This window comes from Lytechinus pictus, chromosome 12 (assembly GCF_037042905.1).
Source record: "Lytechinus pictus isolate F3 Inbred chromosome 12, Lp3.0, whole genome shotgun sequence".
NCBI lineage: Eukaryota > Metazoa > Echinodermata > Echinoidea > Temnopleuroida > Toxopneustidae > Lytechinus > Lytechinus pictus.
Window position 1 is genome coordinate 30915224 of NC_087256.1, and position 16671 is coordinate 30931894.

General features: G+C 36.5%; 1 protein-coding gene across 1 annotated transcript; it reads left to right on the top strand.

The window, feature by feature from the left end:
• LOC129272734 (sialic acid synthase-like) lies at positions 1-14669 on the top strand. The gene is made up of 7 exons (XM_064107477.1): positions 1-288; positions 2800-3015; positions 4293-4445; positions 6656-6757; positions 7683-7842; positions 8927-9033; positions 11155-14669. Exons 1-7 carry the CDS (start codon positions 157-159, stop codon positions 11344-11346), a joined length of 1062 nt encoding a protein of 353 aa, XP_063963547.1. The 5' UTR covers positions 1-156; the 3' UTR covers positions 11347-14669.
• The last annotated feature ends 2002 nt before the right edge of the window (positions 14670-16671 follow it).

Sequence of the window (16671 nt, forward strand, 5' to 3'; positions counted from 1 at the left end):
ACATGTACTATGTAGCTAGCTAGCTCGAGCCGCGCTATCGCTACGATATCGCGATATACCGCGCCGGTAGCTAGATAATTTAGATCAGCAACGCTATTATTCTTGATACCAGTCACGAAAGTTCTGTCTCTAAGTCGCCTCTGCATTTGATCAAAAATGACTCTTGAATTTGAAATTGCTCCAGGAAGGATGATCGGAAAGGATCATCCATGTTTCATCATTGCAGAAATTGGACAAAATCACCAGGGAGACATCAATATCGCGAAACAACTCATAAAAGTTGCAAAGGTAATTCGACCCCATTTTGCTAACGAGTAACGGTCCCGTGTATTCATTCTCATGTTGGTTCTATTTCTCACTTGAGTTGATATAGGCCTAGGCCTATTTTCTTCAAAAGATTGCTCAGCGGGTTGCTCAGTGATGGGGTGACCAAAATTTGCGCACATTTTAGAAATTATCATGAAGTTGATTTTCAATCAAAAATTTCTCACAGTTCACACAAAAATTAATCAAAAATATACCAAAAAAAGAAGGCAAGATCGATCCTAAAAAAGTAAAATAAAGTCAAATTCGCTTGACCGTTTCAAGTTGATGGAATTAATATAATATAAAGAAGGTCAAGGCCAGGGTTTCGCTGGTATCGCGATCTCAAAATTCCATGGCAATCAAGTAATGTTGCGTGCTCGGTACCTCAGGCAATGAGACAGTTGTTTTTCTGATTTTGAAGAACTTTGATTGAATTTAATTCGATCCAGCAACAGCAGACAACACTGCGACAGGCGCAGGCAGTAAAATTGAACTCCAAGTCCAAAAGGTTTGAACTTTTGATAATTCATCTGTCTTCTGATTTTTATTATTGATGAGCTCACTTATAATTAAGTTTAAGTGTGAAATTGTTGATGCTTTTTTAAACTGATGCATTTAAATTGTGGTCATTACTGCTTTATCATTGAAAAAAAGATCTGAAAGATAGCCTTCTTTGATAATTCAAAAATATTTATCCAACGTCCATGGTGACCCATTTACCAGAGAGAGAGAGAGAGAAGAGGGTAAGGATAGAGCTGTAAACAGTGTAATGGGAGAGATTTTATAATTAGTCAGATGCATAAAAAGTAGCAATTGCTTGCAAGCTTTTGCTTTAGTTTAAGCACAGGCAATATCTAGCGAAGCGAAAGATCATGCCTTCGCAATTGCTTTGTTTTGCACGCATAACCCTTTACTTGTGCTTAAACCCTTAAATAGCGACGGCACTTTGTTTACGAAGTGCGAACACGACTCGACTCACAAAGGTGGGACTCGATGGCAAAAGTGTGGCAGCGCAAAATACCGCTTTTCTCATGCAACAACTTTTCCTTAGACGTGGTGTCACGCATTTCTTTTATCTCGTTTTTAGTTGATAAATTTATATGGTTGGCATTGGTTTGCACATCTTCTGATGAAACAGTACAGGCCACCGTCTACATGTAGTGTATTGTACTGGTGAAGTGCAGTGTGCAAGTGTATGTGTACATCATCCGATACTTACATGTACAAGGAAGGAAACATGTACATGTAGGCCATTGCTAGTAGTACAATTGAGGTCAAAATATAGTATGTAACAGTATTGACTTCATAGGTGACAATAGTGCTTATTGTGAATTAAAAGAAAGTCGGCACCTGCGGTAACACACATGTACACAATGATGACAACTGACAAGGCTTGTTGGCTGGGTGAATTGTGTAGTGATTTTATTTATTTTTTCTTGTTACAAACTTTTTTGAGTGAAATTAGTTATTGTTTATTGCAATTTAGATACCACAAAGTATATCTACATGTAAGGAAAACATTTTTTATTGAATATTTGTGGATTTTGTACAATGGTGTTTGAAAGTCTGACTATTCTGACAGCTTTTTCCAACCTTATTGAGGTCCTAATACCCTTTAGGCTACAGTACCCCTTGCGGTTCTCTCTTAGGTGCATAAACATGATTATAAAATGTGAACGCCCTTATTAAGCAAACGCTCAAGCTGCTCTGACGGAGCTTAAAAAAAAACAAGCAAAATTTAAAAGCACAAGCAAAAGGTTCACTTTATGAATATGCTTTTTAGCATTAGCTTCATCGTCAAGCAAATGCTAGCAGGCAGTTAGCAAATGCTTGAGCTTACTACTACTACTAGCAATTTGCTCGCTCACTTTTATGCATACGGAATCAAGCAAAAGCCTAGCAAAAGCAATTGCATTTGACCCATTATTTTAAATGTAGATTTACTTCATTTTTTAAGATTTTGATTGATTGTTTTATTATTATCATTGATACTTTTTTATTTTTATATTATTTTATTTATTTATCTAGTTATTTATTTATATTAATGTATTCTTTCTTTCTTCTTTCTTGGGGGGGGGGGGGTGGTAGAGTATTTAATGGCATGTCAGAACAGGGTAAATGATAAAGATTAACCTGTATAGCAGTTTGCTTACTTGCTAGCAGTAATACAAATTTCAGGGAACTTTTAGACCAAAATTCTTTCTTCTAGAGAATCATAGATGTTTTCTTCATTTCAGATGTGAAATGTAAAGCAACTTAATTACTGGTGACACTTCCTCAGCGAGCTGGATGTAGATTTGTTTGGTACAGTGAAAATCCAGCTTGCCTCGAGAGTGATGTTTGCCCTAAGACGTTTACCAATGTCGATTATTTGCTCATGAAGACTTTAAACACACACTCTCACATGTTACAATGATAAATTCTAATATTTTCAATTTTTGATGAGAAATTGAATAGACTGCTACTTTCTATGTTTTTCTTGATCTTTCTTAGGATGCGGGTGCTGACTGCGCCAAGTTCCAGAAGAGTGAGCTGGATTTCAAATTCAACCGTGCTGCCCTTGAGAAGCCTTACACATCAAAGCATTCCTTTGGCAAGTCCTATGGAGAGCACAAGAGGTTCTTAGAGTTTAGCCATGAGCAATTCAGAGAGCTACAGGCTTATGCTAAAGAGATCGGCATCTACTTCACAGCATCTGGTATGGACGAGGTGAGATGAAAATCTGCGCACATTTCATATAGACTTTTAAAGTTTTGATTATGGTATCTTTGCCATGATTGTAACCACCATGGAAACCTGAAAGGAAAATAAAACGCATGGAAAATATGAGCTTTTTTAATAACAGAACAATAAAACTAGATCTTAATTTGTCATGAGGACGAATTAGGTGGTCGTTTATCTCAGTTTTCTTGAACAACATATATGAAAAGATTCATTTACGAATGTACTGCTTGGTGATTGCCAAATGTTGTAATGATGAGAATAAATTTTGGCCATGATAATAATGGTCATTGTGATAAGGATAGTCTTGATGATAATGATGATGACTATGCGTTGATGGGATGATGATGATGGTGATGACGATAATGATGATGATAATGGTGATGATTATGGTAATGATTGATGATGATAGTACTTAAATGTATGATGATGAGAGTGATGATGATGATGATGATGATGACGATGATGATGATGGTGGTGGTTAAGATATTATATTTGATAGACACATGGATTTACAGACAGGTAGATTCACACACAGACAGACAGCCAACAGACAGATAAATAGAATGATAGATAGAATGATAGATAGATAGATAGACAGATAGATTGATAGATAGATAGATAGATAGATAGATAGATAGATAGATAGATGGATAATAGATAGAGATAGATAGATAGATAAATATATAGATAGATATAAAGTTTGATAGGAAGATAGATTGATAGATACTTTTTTAGATAGATTGCCAGATAATAGAAATTTAGAAAGAAATATATGATGTGAAAAAAAGTAATCATAATCTGTAACACAAACAAATACATGAAACAATATCTGTCCCTGACTATCATTTGATATTGCAAGGAATGTGGAATTTACAAGTAGACACGTTTTGTTCTAGTGATACATGTATGTTATCAAGCTGAACTTTGAACTGTTTATTATAGGTATAAACTTTTGTTCTCTAATGTCAAAATAACACTACTAGATTATCACATTCTCCTGTGAAAGTGGCATAATTCCCAGATGAAATACGGGTTATACTGTAAATAGAATATTATGGTCTTTTTAAGGTCTGAAGAAATACGTGGATACCCAACCCACTCTTATGCCTTTGTACTCACAAAAAACCTTACTATGATATGAAAGGAAACTTGGCTCCATAATCTTGAGTGAGTACATTTAAATCAAATTATACACCAGTTATATTATCCTCTGGAAACAACCTCTTATTCCTTATTATTTTTGTTGTTGTTTTTTCATACAGAAAGCTGTGGAATTTCTAGATTCTATCAATGTGCCTTTCTTCAAAGTTGGATCTGGCGATACTAATAATTTGCCTTACATCGAGAAGGTTGCTAAGATGAACAGACCTATGGTGGTATCATCTGGGATGCAATCAATGGAGACAATGACTAGGGTAAGTAAGGGTGTGTTCACTCTATTCCTTTCCCGAGCTAGAATCCATGTTTTGAAACGTGTTCAATGTCATAGGTTGTTAAAGATGAACTGACCATTGGTGGTATCATCAGGGATGCAGTCCATGGAAACAATGACAAGGGTGGTGAGGGTGTGTTCTCTCTCATCCTTTCTTGAGCCAGAATCCACATTGGAAACGTGTTTGGTGTCATAGGTTGCTAACCAACCTTATAGTATCATCTGGGATGCAGTCAATGGAAAGAGTGACAAGGGTAAGTAAGGGTGCGTTTACTCTCATCCTTTCCTGAGCTAGAATCCACGTTCTGAAATGTGTTCAGTTCCAAAGGTTGCTAAGACTGAGTAAATGTGATATCATCAGGGATGCAGTCAATGGAAACATTAACTTGGGTAAGTGTGGGTGCGTTCACTCTCATCCGTTCCTGAACTAGAATCCATGATTTGAAACGTGTTCAGTGTCATAGGTTGCTAAGGGGAACCCAGCTATGGAAGTGTCATCTGGAATGCAGTCAATGGAGATAATAACAAGAGTAAGTAAGGGTGTGTTTACTCTCATCCTTTCCTGAGCTAGAATCCACGTTTGAAACGTTCAATGTCATAGGTTGCTAAGATGAACAGACCTATGGTGGTATCGTCTGGGATGCAATCAATGGAGACAATGACTAGGGTAAGTAAGGGTGTGTTCACTCTCTTCCTTTCCTGAGCTAGAATCCATGTTTTGAAACATGTTCAGTGTCATAGGTTGCTGAGAGTAACTGACAAACATGTATGGTGGTATCATCAGTGATGCAGTCAATGGAAATAGTAGAAAAGTGTGTTAACACATAGCAGAAAGGTTGGCTTGACGTCGACTTGAAGGCGGCTTGACAACCGCCCGTTAACACAGTTATACGGTACGGCAGCCTGCGGCATGGCCAGTCTGCGGAGAGACTTTCATGATTTTTGAGTCTTTCAACCACAAACCCAGATCTTGTACCTTCAACTGGACACACAGGACGTGTGTAGTGATCAATGCAGAAGAAGAAGGTTGGGTGGCAGGGTGGGGGAGGGGGCTAAAATAGATGTAGAGGTGGCAAGATTTGCCACTTACGTGCACATTGGATGAAAGTTACCATAAAAGTAAATTTTATGCAATGGGGTGTAGCTACCATTGGGAATTAGGAAATTATAGTAGTCTAACAATAAACCATGTCCAACGTATACTATTCATATTGGATTTTGTTCTGTTGTAGTACCATATCGGCTAAACGTGTTGGCCAACACCTGTTTAAATAGTAGACCTACACAGTGTTTACATTTCTCTGTTGACTTAAATCTGAACAGCAAACACATGCAAGGAATTTTGGAACGATCCCATTCAGTTGTAATATTGCAATGCAAAGTGACTGAATGTAATACCATGTCCTTTAGTGACTTCCTTGCCAACAAACCAAGTAGAAGATTCTGACAATGAAAAATTACTTTTTATTTGAGGAAGAAGCAGTTTTTCTGATGAAATGTACAAAGAATTTTTCTTGCAGTTTACCTGTTCTTGGGGAAAAGATAAATCTCATATTGATAAAGCATTGATTAATGTTTGAACTGGTATCATATCATGGATCAGACAGTTTGCTTAAATGACTGTATGGCTGCATTAGTGAAATATAGATTAAAAGTGTTGTAAAGTGTAGTTCTGTATGCATTTGTGTACACAATATTTCAATATACAAAGTATGTCATATACTTTGAGCAGGTCACTCGTTTGGGGAGGCGCGATAGCTCAGTCGGTAGAGCGGGGGTTTCGGATTCCGGTGACCCGGGTTCGATTCCCAAGTGGTGCGCTAGTGCCCCCTTTGGTAAGGCATTTATCCTCATTACCAGGTCCCTCGAAGAGGACCTTAAGCCGTTGGTCCCCTGGTTGCTTGCTCACAGGCATTCGTGCTTTCTTAGCAGTCAGGTAAAACAACCTCGGTATAACATGTTAACTCCTACGTAACTTCCAGACAGCTTTATGCAAAATGACCTCCTGCGTATGAAATTCTGCTCGCACTGGGATTTTACAATTCATTAGCATTAAAATCCCTATTGATGTACATGTACCTTACCTTCATAAAGTATAGCTTGTAAAAACACTGTCTTGTAATATGTTTTACAATGTCAAACATCTCCAGGATCTAATCTTTGCTTCGTTCCATTTGATTTGGATTCCTGCAGGTCTACGAGACATGTAAAAAGTACAACGACAAGTTCTGTATACTCCAGTGTACTAGTGCCTATCCTCTACATCCAGAAGACGTTCACCTTAGGATTATACAGGTAAACAGAATGAGGCATTGGGGAATTCAAATATGATGTTTAACCCTAATAGATGGGGGAAGATGATTTTCTAGTATGCACAAAGATAGCACTTCCAAATTTTATGATTTTGAAGACTTGCGGGTGACGCCACTTGACTTTACAAGATGATTTCATGCCAAAAATGGCTCATTTAGATTTTTATTTTCTTCTTTTTTTTTTTAATTGTTCTTTGGGCCTGATGTTGCCATCATAAAATGATAAAAAGTGGCCCATGACTGACATGTAAAAACCATAATTAGATTAAAAGTACAAGGTTTTACATCAAGCTAATTAAATAAGAATTAACACTTCTTAAATCTGTCCATGTTGGGAGCTAAAGGGAATGTGTTGGAGGGGAGTGAATTCCACAGCCGAGCCGTCCTTGGAAAATATGAAGATTGGTGAAGAGAAGTATTTGATTTTGGAACAGTGACTCTGTAGGGGTGGGCAGCTGCAGTAGAGCACATCAAACGGACATTGGGGGCCAGGGGGGAAGAATTCTAGACAACTCAAGGGATGGTCTTTGTGTACAAAGTTAATTCATTCTAATTGGTCTGCTTTGATTTAAATTTAAGGTTAAATTTAGTTGTTAAATGGTCTGTAATAATTTTCAATAAAAAAGTGAAAAACAAAAGACGAAAAACAGAGAAATACGAAAGAAATTCAATAAGAAATAAATTACTTAAGGAAAAATTTGTCTTTCAAAAATATGTACATGAAATAATTTACCTTCTTAAATCAATTTTTTTGTGATTTTCATCAAACGTTTCAACTAATTTCTCCACAATCCTATATGTAAAACCTGTCACACAAACAACATTCTGCGTAGAAGTCAAATTGCTTTGCAATACAAGAAATAGTGATCTCTTAATAGATAAATAGCATTATCTTTGTATTTTGCCAGGTGTTCCAAGAGGTTTTTCCTGATATACCAATTGGTTACTCCGGTCATGAAGGAGGTCTTTCTATAACCCTGGCAGCCGTAGCCTTGGGGGCAAAGGTCGTAGAGCGACATATCACCATGGACAAGTCATGGAAAGGCAATGATCATGAAGCATCTCTCAGTAAGTATCATCTTTGACTGCAAGTATGGTGTTGCAGTCTGGTGACACCATCCTCAACACCATACTTGGAAAGAGACTGGTGTTGTGATTTACTGCTGGTGTTTAAGAGCTATGTGTAATTTCTGTGTCAGTATTAATTACAATGAGTATTTTTCAAGTATGGTGTGAAATCTGGTGTTGGTATTGTGGCAACACCAACATCACCCACAACACCAGACTCAACTGGTGTTAAGATTTACATGTTATTTCCCCATTATCATTGTCTACAATGGGGATTTTTCAAGTGCATTGTTTAATTGAAATGGGGGTACAAGGGTATCTTTCAAGTTCAGTGTTGAATTCTTGTGTTAGTGTTAATATAGTGTACTTCGATCTTAATAGATCCTATAGGCGCTTCAAATTAACAACGGAAAATAGATGACAGGTTAAAAACTTTGACAATGAATGAATAAAAAAGGTTATCTGTCAAAGCACTCTTATAACACGTATGGCTTCAGATTGCCCTTGGAGATGGTTGCTGATGTCTGGGTTTTCAAGTTCTTATGAAGTGAAATCCATACTGTCTGTCCCGTATGGGCGAAGGCCTGTTCCCCCATGATATCTTTGAAACCGGAATGTGTATAAGATCAGAGATCGAGGATCTTGCTGTTCATGAGTGTTGGCAGTTATGTATCAAAGATACAATAATACAATATCAATCTTATTAACGAATACACTCCTGTCAGGTCCCTACGTTCATCCAACTCCGGTTGTTCCCAAATCTGCAAGACATTGGGGGGGTTAGGGCTTTTGCTCACGCTGGCCCTGTTCTCTGGAATGATCTTCCCCTGGTTATTCTTGAATGCACGTCCATTGACACATTAAAGCGTTAATTATTACATGTCTATTTACTGCTTCCTACTCTTAATTGTTCCTTAATTCCTTAATTTATCATTGTGTACATATATATATATATATTTCTCTCTTTTCATTCTTTACTGTGCCTCGGGCACTCTTCAGAGTGAATGTGGAATATAGCAAATCCCATCTTTTATCATTATTTTGATTAATGACGTATTGTAATCATTGATTATTTTATCTGCAGATCCTCAGGAATTAGCAGAGCTTGTGAGAGAGATCCGTATTGTAGAGAGGTCACTGGGGTCAAGGGTCAAAGAGATGAGAGAATGTGAGCTACCAACCTTCAACAAGGTGAGATATATAATAATAATAGTAATAATACCAACGTGCTTATATAGTGCATATCATTGCCAAATGTGTCCATATGCGCTCAATTGGTTATTATTACCCTGGCTTTAGCCCTGTAGCCTTTTACAGCGCGTTGGCATTTCAAGGAATAAATTCCTATCAGGTACCCATTTACCTCACCTGGGTTGAGTGTAGCACATATGGATAAATTTCTCTTGCCGAAAGGAAATTACGCCATGGCTGGGATTCGAACCCACGACCCTCTGTTTCAAAGTCAGTAGACTAATCCACTGGGCCACAACGCTCCAAAACTTTACTATATATTGTACACTACAGGGATGTCAATCTTGACAAGTTGTCATTATCTGACTGTTACCATAGAAACAGTCAGACACCCGTATTTCTCAGCCAATCGAAACTGACGAAAGTTGACAGATGACCAAGATGCTTCCCAGGGAGCAATTTCATAAGTTTGTCAGCATGGACAATATGTCATTATCCACCATTTACCTTAAAATTTGAGTTAGACGCCCATGTTACTCTGCCAATGAAATGCAAGGAATGTTGTCAGGTCTGGGGCCCATTTCCTGAAGACTAGAAAATTAGAAATTTTACTTTGCCATTATTATTCTAATTACCTTTGAAACCTTTATGGTGATTGGCTGCTGAGCCCTGTTAGGCCTAAATAAAATGCAGTAACAGAGGAGATAAAAGGGGGTCAGTTGGTTGTTGTTTTTTTTTGCCCCCATGCTGTTTGCAGTATTTATTTTTTTAAAATATGTGGTATTTGCAGTGAAAAAATGTAGGCAAAACAATAAAAATTAGGGCCATTGGGCATTTTTTTTATAGTTTTGGCAGGTTTGACTAGGGTCAGTCAGGTCACGGCAAATAAATTATTGTGAGGCCTCACTATGGTAGTTGTCATGAGTAGATGTACATAATTCTTTATGAAACAAGCCCTCAATGACAAATGTTAATGAGATGCCTCCCTGTGGTTACAAACTGAATAAAATGGATGTAGTGGTTCTGACTCTCGCCTTGTAAACAGAGGGTCGTGTGTTCGAATCCCACTGCGGTCTAGCGTCCTTTGGCAAAGCGTTAATCCACACTTTGCCACTCTCGACCCAGGTGCTAAATGGGTACTTGGTGCGGGCATGACTAATTGAATCCGATGACCGGGGTAAAAATATATCTGTAAAGCGCTTAGACACGTCGTTCCGATGTATTAAGCACTTTTTAAAAGTGGATTATTGTTATTATTAAAATTTTCATTATTCTTGACAAAATAATCCCCTGTCTACAACATTCCTTTGCTTTATATATGGGGAAAAGGCTCGGGGGGGGGGGGGGGGGGGGTACTCGACCAAAAAAGTGGTGGGTATGTGCCGCGGGCGAGACAAAAAAGGGGGCTTTGGAGCGGGCTTATTGTAAAAAGAAGGGTCCTCGGAACGGGCTTTGGAACGGGCTTTGGAACTACAAATGTTTGTGAAAACGTGGGTCCTTGGAACGGGTTGCCTGCCTGTGAGTGCGTATGCATCCCTATGGAACGGGCATACGTGCATGCAGCTAGCCTGGTGGCGTGGGCGCCGGGTGCGCTTGCGTAGAGGCGATGGTCGGACAGCGCTCTGCAGCAGCTTTTCACCAAAATTGCAGCTCATTGTAGTGGATCAATGTGTCCGGAACGGCGTAACGAAAAATATGCAAAGCTTTGAAGTGGATTTTTTTCTCTTTTTTCTCGATAAGAAGAAAATGCTATGCTTTGGAGCGGCTTTCTTTGTTCTTTATCTCAATAAGATGAAAATGCCATGCCTTGGAATGGATATTTGAGTGTAAAAATGGGGTTCTCCTCCGCGGCACATACCCACCACACATTATATACTGAGTGCCCCCCCCCCCCCCCCGGGGGGAAAGGAAAAGCAGATTTCCCCTTTCAAGCAAGCCTTAATTATTTTAATTAATATTTGTTGTTATAAATAAGCATTCTAGCATATGACAAACAAGTTTAGGATTGCTTCCAACCATTTCATATCAAAATTCAATATACCAGAACTCGAAATTAGCTTTAATTCTGACCTCACCATACAAGTTACTTGTAAACTTCAATTTACTTGTTCTCTCCCCCAGCTTGGGAAGAGCGTCGTGGCTGCCAAAGACATTCCCGCAGGTACGGTCATCACCAAGGAAATGCTGACCGTCAAAGTAGCCGTGCCCAAAGGCATTCTTCCAGAAACCATCTATAACCTGATAGGAAAACGTACCGCCAAAGCCCTCAGCTATGACGACTCTGTAGAACAGGATGCTATAGTGTGGGACTAGGCGTTGCTCCATCATTCAATCATGTTCTTGTACTTATTTTAGGTGCCATTTTTCAGGTGTTATTCCCACCTATTCTCAGTGAAAATTTAGGCTCTTAGGCTCTTTTCTAGAAAAAATTGGTGCTCAATGGGTTCATGATTCTTTTCATACTTGTTGGGTAAAAGCAATTGGCATCTATGGTTTTGTTACAGCTCATAGCCTTGCATCGTAAATGACGATATCAAGTAAACAATGCTAGATGTGAATGACATTTGCTTTTAGCCAATCAAATGCCAGTATTCAGTAGCTTGTAACTTCTTTTTCAGGATATGAAAACAGGGCCTTGATATTATCTCATCGTAATCTACATATTTTCTGTGCCATATATTATTGAATTATGATCACCTTTCAATTAAATGCTGCATATCCTGTTAGTAAAGACAATGATTTACATATACGTGCATACTCTCAGACTGATGTTCCTATGGAGCGTATCTTGTGCTTAACCCATTATATTAATGGAGCCAAATCGTCCCTGTACAAAGCATATAGGAATTGCAGGGATCGGTGGTCAATAGCGTATAGGGAAGCCTTGTGGGGATATGTTTCGTTTTGGTCTAACACCAGATAGGTGTTTATACAACACCAATTAGTATTAAAACAGCATCGGTTTGATTGCAAACTGGTGTTGTTTCAATACTTCTCTGGTGTGGACATATATAGATTCCGGGCTGGTGTTAAATCAACACCGGAGTTTTTGCAGTGTACCTGGTCAAAAGTCTGAAACATATATTTTTAGCAGCAATCCACTATATGGCACTGTGTGTTTATTCATAGGATGTGTATTTTTAATCCCATGTGGACATATTTTGTTAATGTTGGGTATTTGAGCTCAATGTCCAAGAACAAATTGTGTCTTTCCAGTCTACATGTTAGACCCACAGATTTGGTGTACAAGTGAAAGTGGTCAATACTGTGCTCAAATTTATGAAATTATAAATATATGTAATTTTCATACTAAAACACATCACAAATAAAACACCAGTGCTGCCAAGTAGTACTGGTTTTCAGTAATTATTAACTGAAAAGTGAGAAAGAATACTGGTTTCATGCAAAATACTGATTTCTTAAGTTTCAGTTACGTGTTGTCCTATGGTATTTCTGTGAACATACTGATTTTCTTACCAAAATACTGAAATGTTCTTGATCTGGTTGGCATCTCTGAAACATATCAAGATTCAATCATTGTTACACAGTGGAGGAGTTATTGAAAGCCGGAGACTTGGCGACAATGACTCCTTTGGTATAGAATACCTAAGGAATCAGACATGATTGTCTGTGTTCAAATATCAATATACATGTATATCTGTTCTAGGTTGATTAAAGCCAAATAATTATGATCAGTATTGTGTACATAAAGGCTACTGTATGGCAGCATTTGGGGCATAGGAATGGAGTAGATCTTTATCAAATAAACCAGTACTTTGGTTGTAAACCTTGACTGCCAATGTCTAATGCATCATTCTCGTTAAATCAACTAGAAACTTATTCATAGCACTGAAATAGAAGCATAAAATCAGATGAATTGGCATACCTGTTTTGTTTTTTGTTTTTTAGAAATTTTCAATCCAATAACCATAAGCTATTGAAAAAGTAAATTCATATCAAATATCAGTCATTTTATTTCATTTATTTATTTTTTTATTGTCCTGTAACATTTGTACTGTTCAAAAATAAATCTTAGAGAAAAAAAAAATAATTTCCAGTTTGAAGAGAAGTTATATGTTTCTGGCTAGCTTAAAAAAAAATATTGCATGGGAGTCTGGAATTGAACTTAACTTCTATAAACATATTAGTCTAACTTTTTATGTATTTATTAGCTGAAGTCTGTTACTTTTCTTTTGCAATAGCATGTACCCTCTAATGTCAATTAGTGGCATATCCAGATCTATGTTTGTTTAAAAAACAATCTTTTTTAAGTTTCTCCTGTTTTTAAGATCTTTGCTTTCATAGAGTAGTTATTAGGAGCCTTATTCATAATTTTGAATCAGTAAAATACATTTACACCAATGAATGAATAAAAGAAGTTAATATGAGACCCATTTTTTTTATAGTACAATTTAACCTGTAACCTACTGGAATCGTAACTACAGTCTAGATTTCAGGTGTCGGCAGGTTGATGTAATGATATCGACGTGACATTTACCAGTTATTAGGTCTACGTAAAATTTGTGGAATGTTGGATATTGCCCAATACTAAGTTGCCCAAATCATTATATAAAGAATATTTATTGCACTATGCTATCCTAGGGTATTATTTGATTCAAATATTTTGCAAACAAATGCCCATATTCTGAAATCTGATTAAGCTTAGGCCATGGTCTTACTCTGCTCAAATTATGGGAAGCCAAGATGTCAACATTTTGTGAACATTGTATGTTTCTTATGGTTACCATGCCCTTTTATTATGATATGATGGCGGAGAAAACTGATTCAGTTATTATTCCCAGACATTTATAAATGACATGGTTAACAGAGGAGATGATAAATCAAACCTGTATTGTTCAAAAGATTTCTGTCCCAGTTGGCTTACCATAGTTAAACCACAACTTAAAGGGGAAGTTCACCCTGAAGAAAACTTTGTCGTAAAAATAGCAGAAAAAATATTTAAAAATATTGGTGAAGGTTTGAGGAAATTCCGTTAAAGAGTAAGAAAGTTATTAGAATTCAAAGTTTTGGATTTGTGACGTCATAAACGAGCAGCTGCCCCATGTGTTATGTAATATAAAATGCATGAATTTCAAATTTTGTATGGTTCCTGATGACTTAATTTTGTTTTCTATTCATGATCGGGTGTGAAATGATTTGTCTATTGATATACAAAAGGTACAGTGAAAACCATTTTCAATTTTCTGAGAAAGTGACATTTCATTGATTTTTTACCATTCGCTATGTAGGAATGCTGCTCGCATATGACGTCACAAATCAAATAATTGAAATTCTAATAACTTTTTAATTATTTGATGAATTTTTCTCAAACCTTGGGCAATATTTTTTATTATTTTTTCTGCTATTTTTACAATAAACTTTTTGTCAGGGTGAACTTCCCCTTTAAGACCAGAGTTTGAATGAAACCAGAGTTCAGAGTATGAGTCAATGTGTGTAATAATACCTGACAATCATTGGACATTCCTGATGACTATTGATAGAGATAGATATATGATATCTCATTTTGATTTTTCCAAAAAATTAATTTGATGATTTTTTTAAATATGTAATCAGTTTGTGTTTAAACATGATTATTCGTCCACGATGATTTAATAAATTTCTAATTTAAATCTAAATCTTGAGTCCAATGTGATTTGTATCGGTATGTGCTGTATTTCGAAACCATCTAAAATTCTTTGCCACAGATTATTATACAGATGGACCTTTAATTGGTTTGAATGATTTATGACTTTCAATCTTTCTTTTGTTTCATCTCACTAATTATGTGTCGTGCTGTGATATGATGGTTGTGGTGGTAACAATTAGTGGAGTGATTTGAACATTTACGATTGTTATCGGTTCCTCTTGAATGAATAACTGGTAAGAGGTTTTGCTGTGTAAACATTGGCATGTTGTGAATTTTTGTACTTAAGTAGATCAATGTTTATTTGTTTGAATGGGATTATAGATCTTTACAGGGGTATTCCAGGCTGAAAAAATGAATTTAAAAGATTAAGTAAAACAAGACACGCAAATCACTGAAAATTTTGTCAAAATCTAACAAGGAATGACAAAGTTATGACATTTCAAAGTTTTGCATTATTTTGGTGAAACGGTTCTTTGCATGTCTTCATGAAAATGCAATGAGCAAGCTGATACTGTCACTTTCTTACTTATTCTTTTCTATTTTATTATTTGAAATCATATTTATTCAAATTTTGTCCAAGAATGAAAACAATATGATTGACTAATGATTTAATGAGTAAGATGATTACTGCTGCAAGTTATTTTGTTACAAGGGATATACAGTGCGTCCCAGAAAAAACGAAACCGAGATTTAGCGATGATTTATCATAACTTAATCATAAATAAAATATACAAATGACCTACCATTGTAAAGCTTAGAATCTCCTCTTTCATCTGGTATTACTTAGATTATTCCTCATTCACGCATGAGTGAGCGAAAATATTTCGAAGAAAGGATGCCAAAAACTCATTTGGCGGGGGGTATCTGAATTTCAAAAAGAAAATCACATGCCTAAAAAGATCAATATCTGCTCTTTTATTCGATACCTTAATCACAGAAAATGGTCAAGAAGTAAAAAAGTTATGATCCCTCGAAACCATGCTTGTATTTCCATAATTTCATTAAATAAACGTGTTTTCACCGGTTTCCCACAGAAGCTATCGCACGGTAACAAAAGACTTAAGGCATGGCTGATCGTCAACAAAACGGAGTGTCGAGGAGTTTGAACGCTAGCCTGTAAAACCTCTTCATTTTATGAAATTATTGAAATTCAAGCCTTATTTCAATTAACCAGAACTTTGTTATATCTTGACCATTTTCTGTAATTGAGGTATCAAATTAAAGAGCAGATATTGAACTTTTTAAAAATGTGGTTTTCTTTTTAAACTCCAGATACGGCCCGCCAAGTGACTTTTTGGTATCCCCTTTTCAAATTGCTTTTGCTCCCTCATGCGTGAATGAGAAATAATCTAAGCAATTTCAGATGAAAGAGGAGATTCTAAGCTTTAAAATGGTAGGTCATTTTTCTATTTTATTTGTGATTAAGTTATGATAAATCATCGATAAATCTCGGTTTCGTTTTTTCTGGGACGCACCGTATATCACACACTCATGTAATAAAATATGAAATGATTTTGATTTCATGAAATAACATGAGAAAAAATATTACACAAAAAAGGAAAACGGGGACATGACATCATCAGACCGTCTAATTAATATTCATGACAGTGTGCTTACAACTGTTTTCACAAAATTAATTGTTATAAGATTTTGATGAAATTTTCACCGTTTTGCTCGATAAATTCTACTCTTATTTATTTAGGTGTAATCATTGTCAGCAGGAGTACTCCTTTAAAGGGAATCCAACCCAAATAAAAACTTGTTTTTATAAGGAAAAGAAAAATCAGACAAGTTGATAGGTGAAAGTTTGAACAATATTGGACAAACAACAAGAAAGTTATGAATTTTTCAAAGTTGTAAATATTGGTAATCACTATACTCATGGAGACTTCAAATTGGCCGCATATGGGATGTCATAGTGATGTAAGGCAAGGACTACTCTTCCATGTACTCCAATACATATTATGGCTAAAATGTCATTTTTTCCAAAA

Coding starts and splice junctions, on each gene's coding strand:
- LOC129272734 (XM_064107477.1), top strand. CDS start 157: ATGACTCTTGAATTTGAAATTGCTCCAGGAAGGATGATCGGAAAGGAT. Junction 289..2,799: donor AACTCATAAAAGTTGCAAAG/GTAATTCGACCC, acceptor GATCTTTCTTAG/GATGCGGGTGCTGACTGCGC. Junction 4,446..6,655: donor CAATGGAGACAATGACTAGG/GTAAGTAAGGGT, acceptor GGATTCCTGCAG/GTCTACGAGACATGTAAAAA.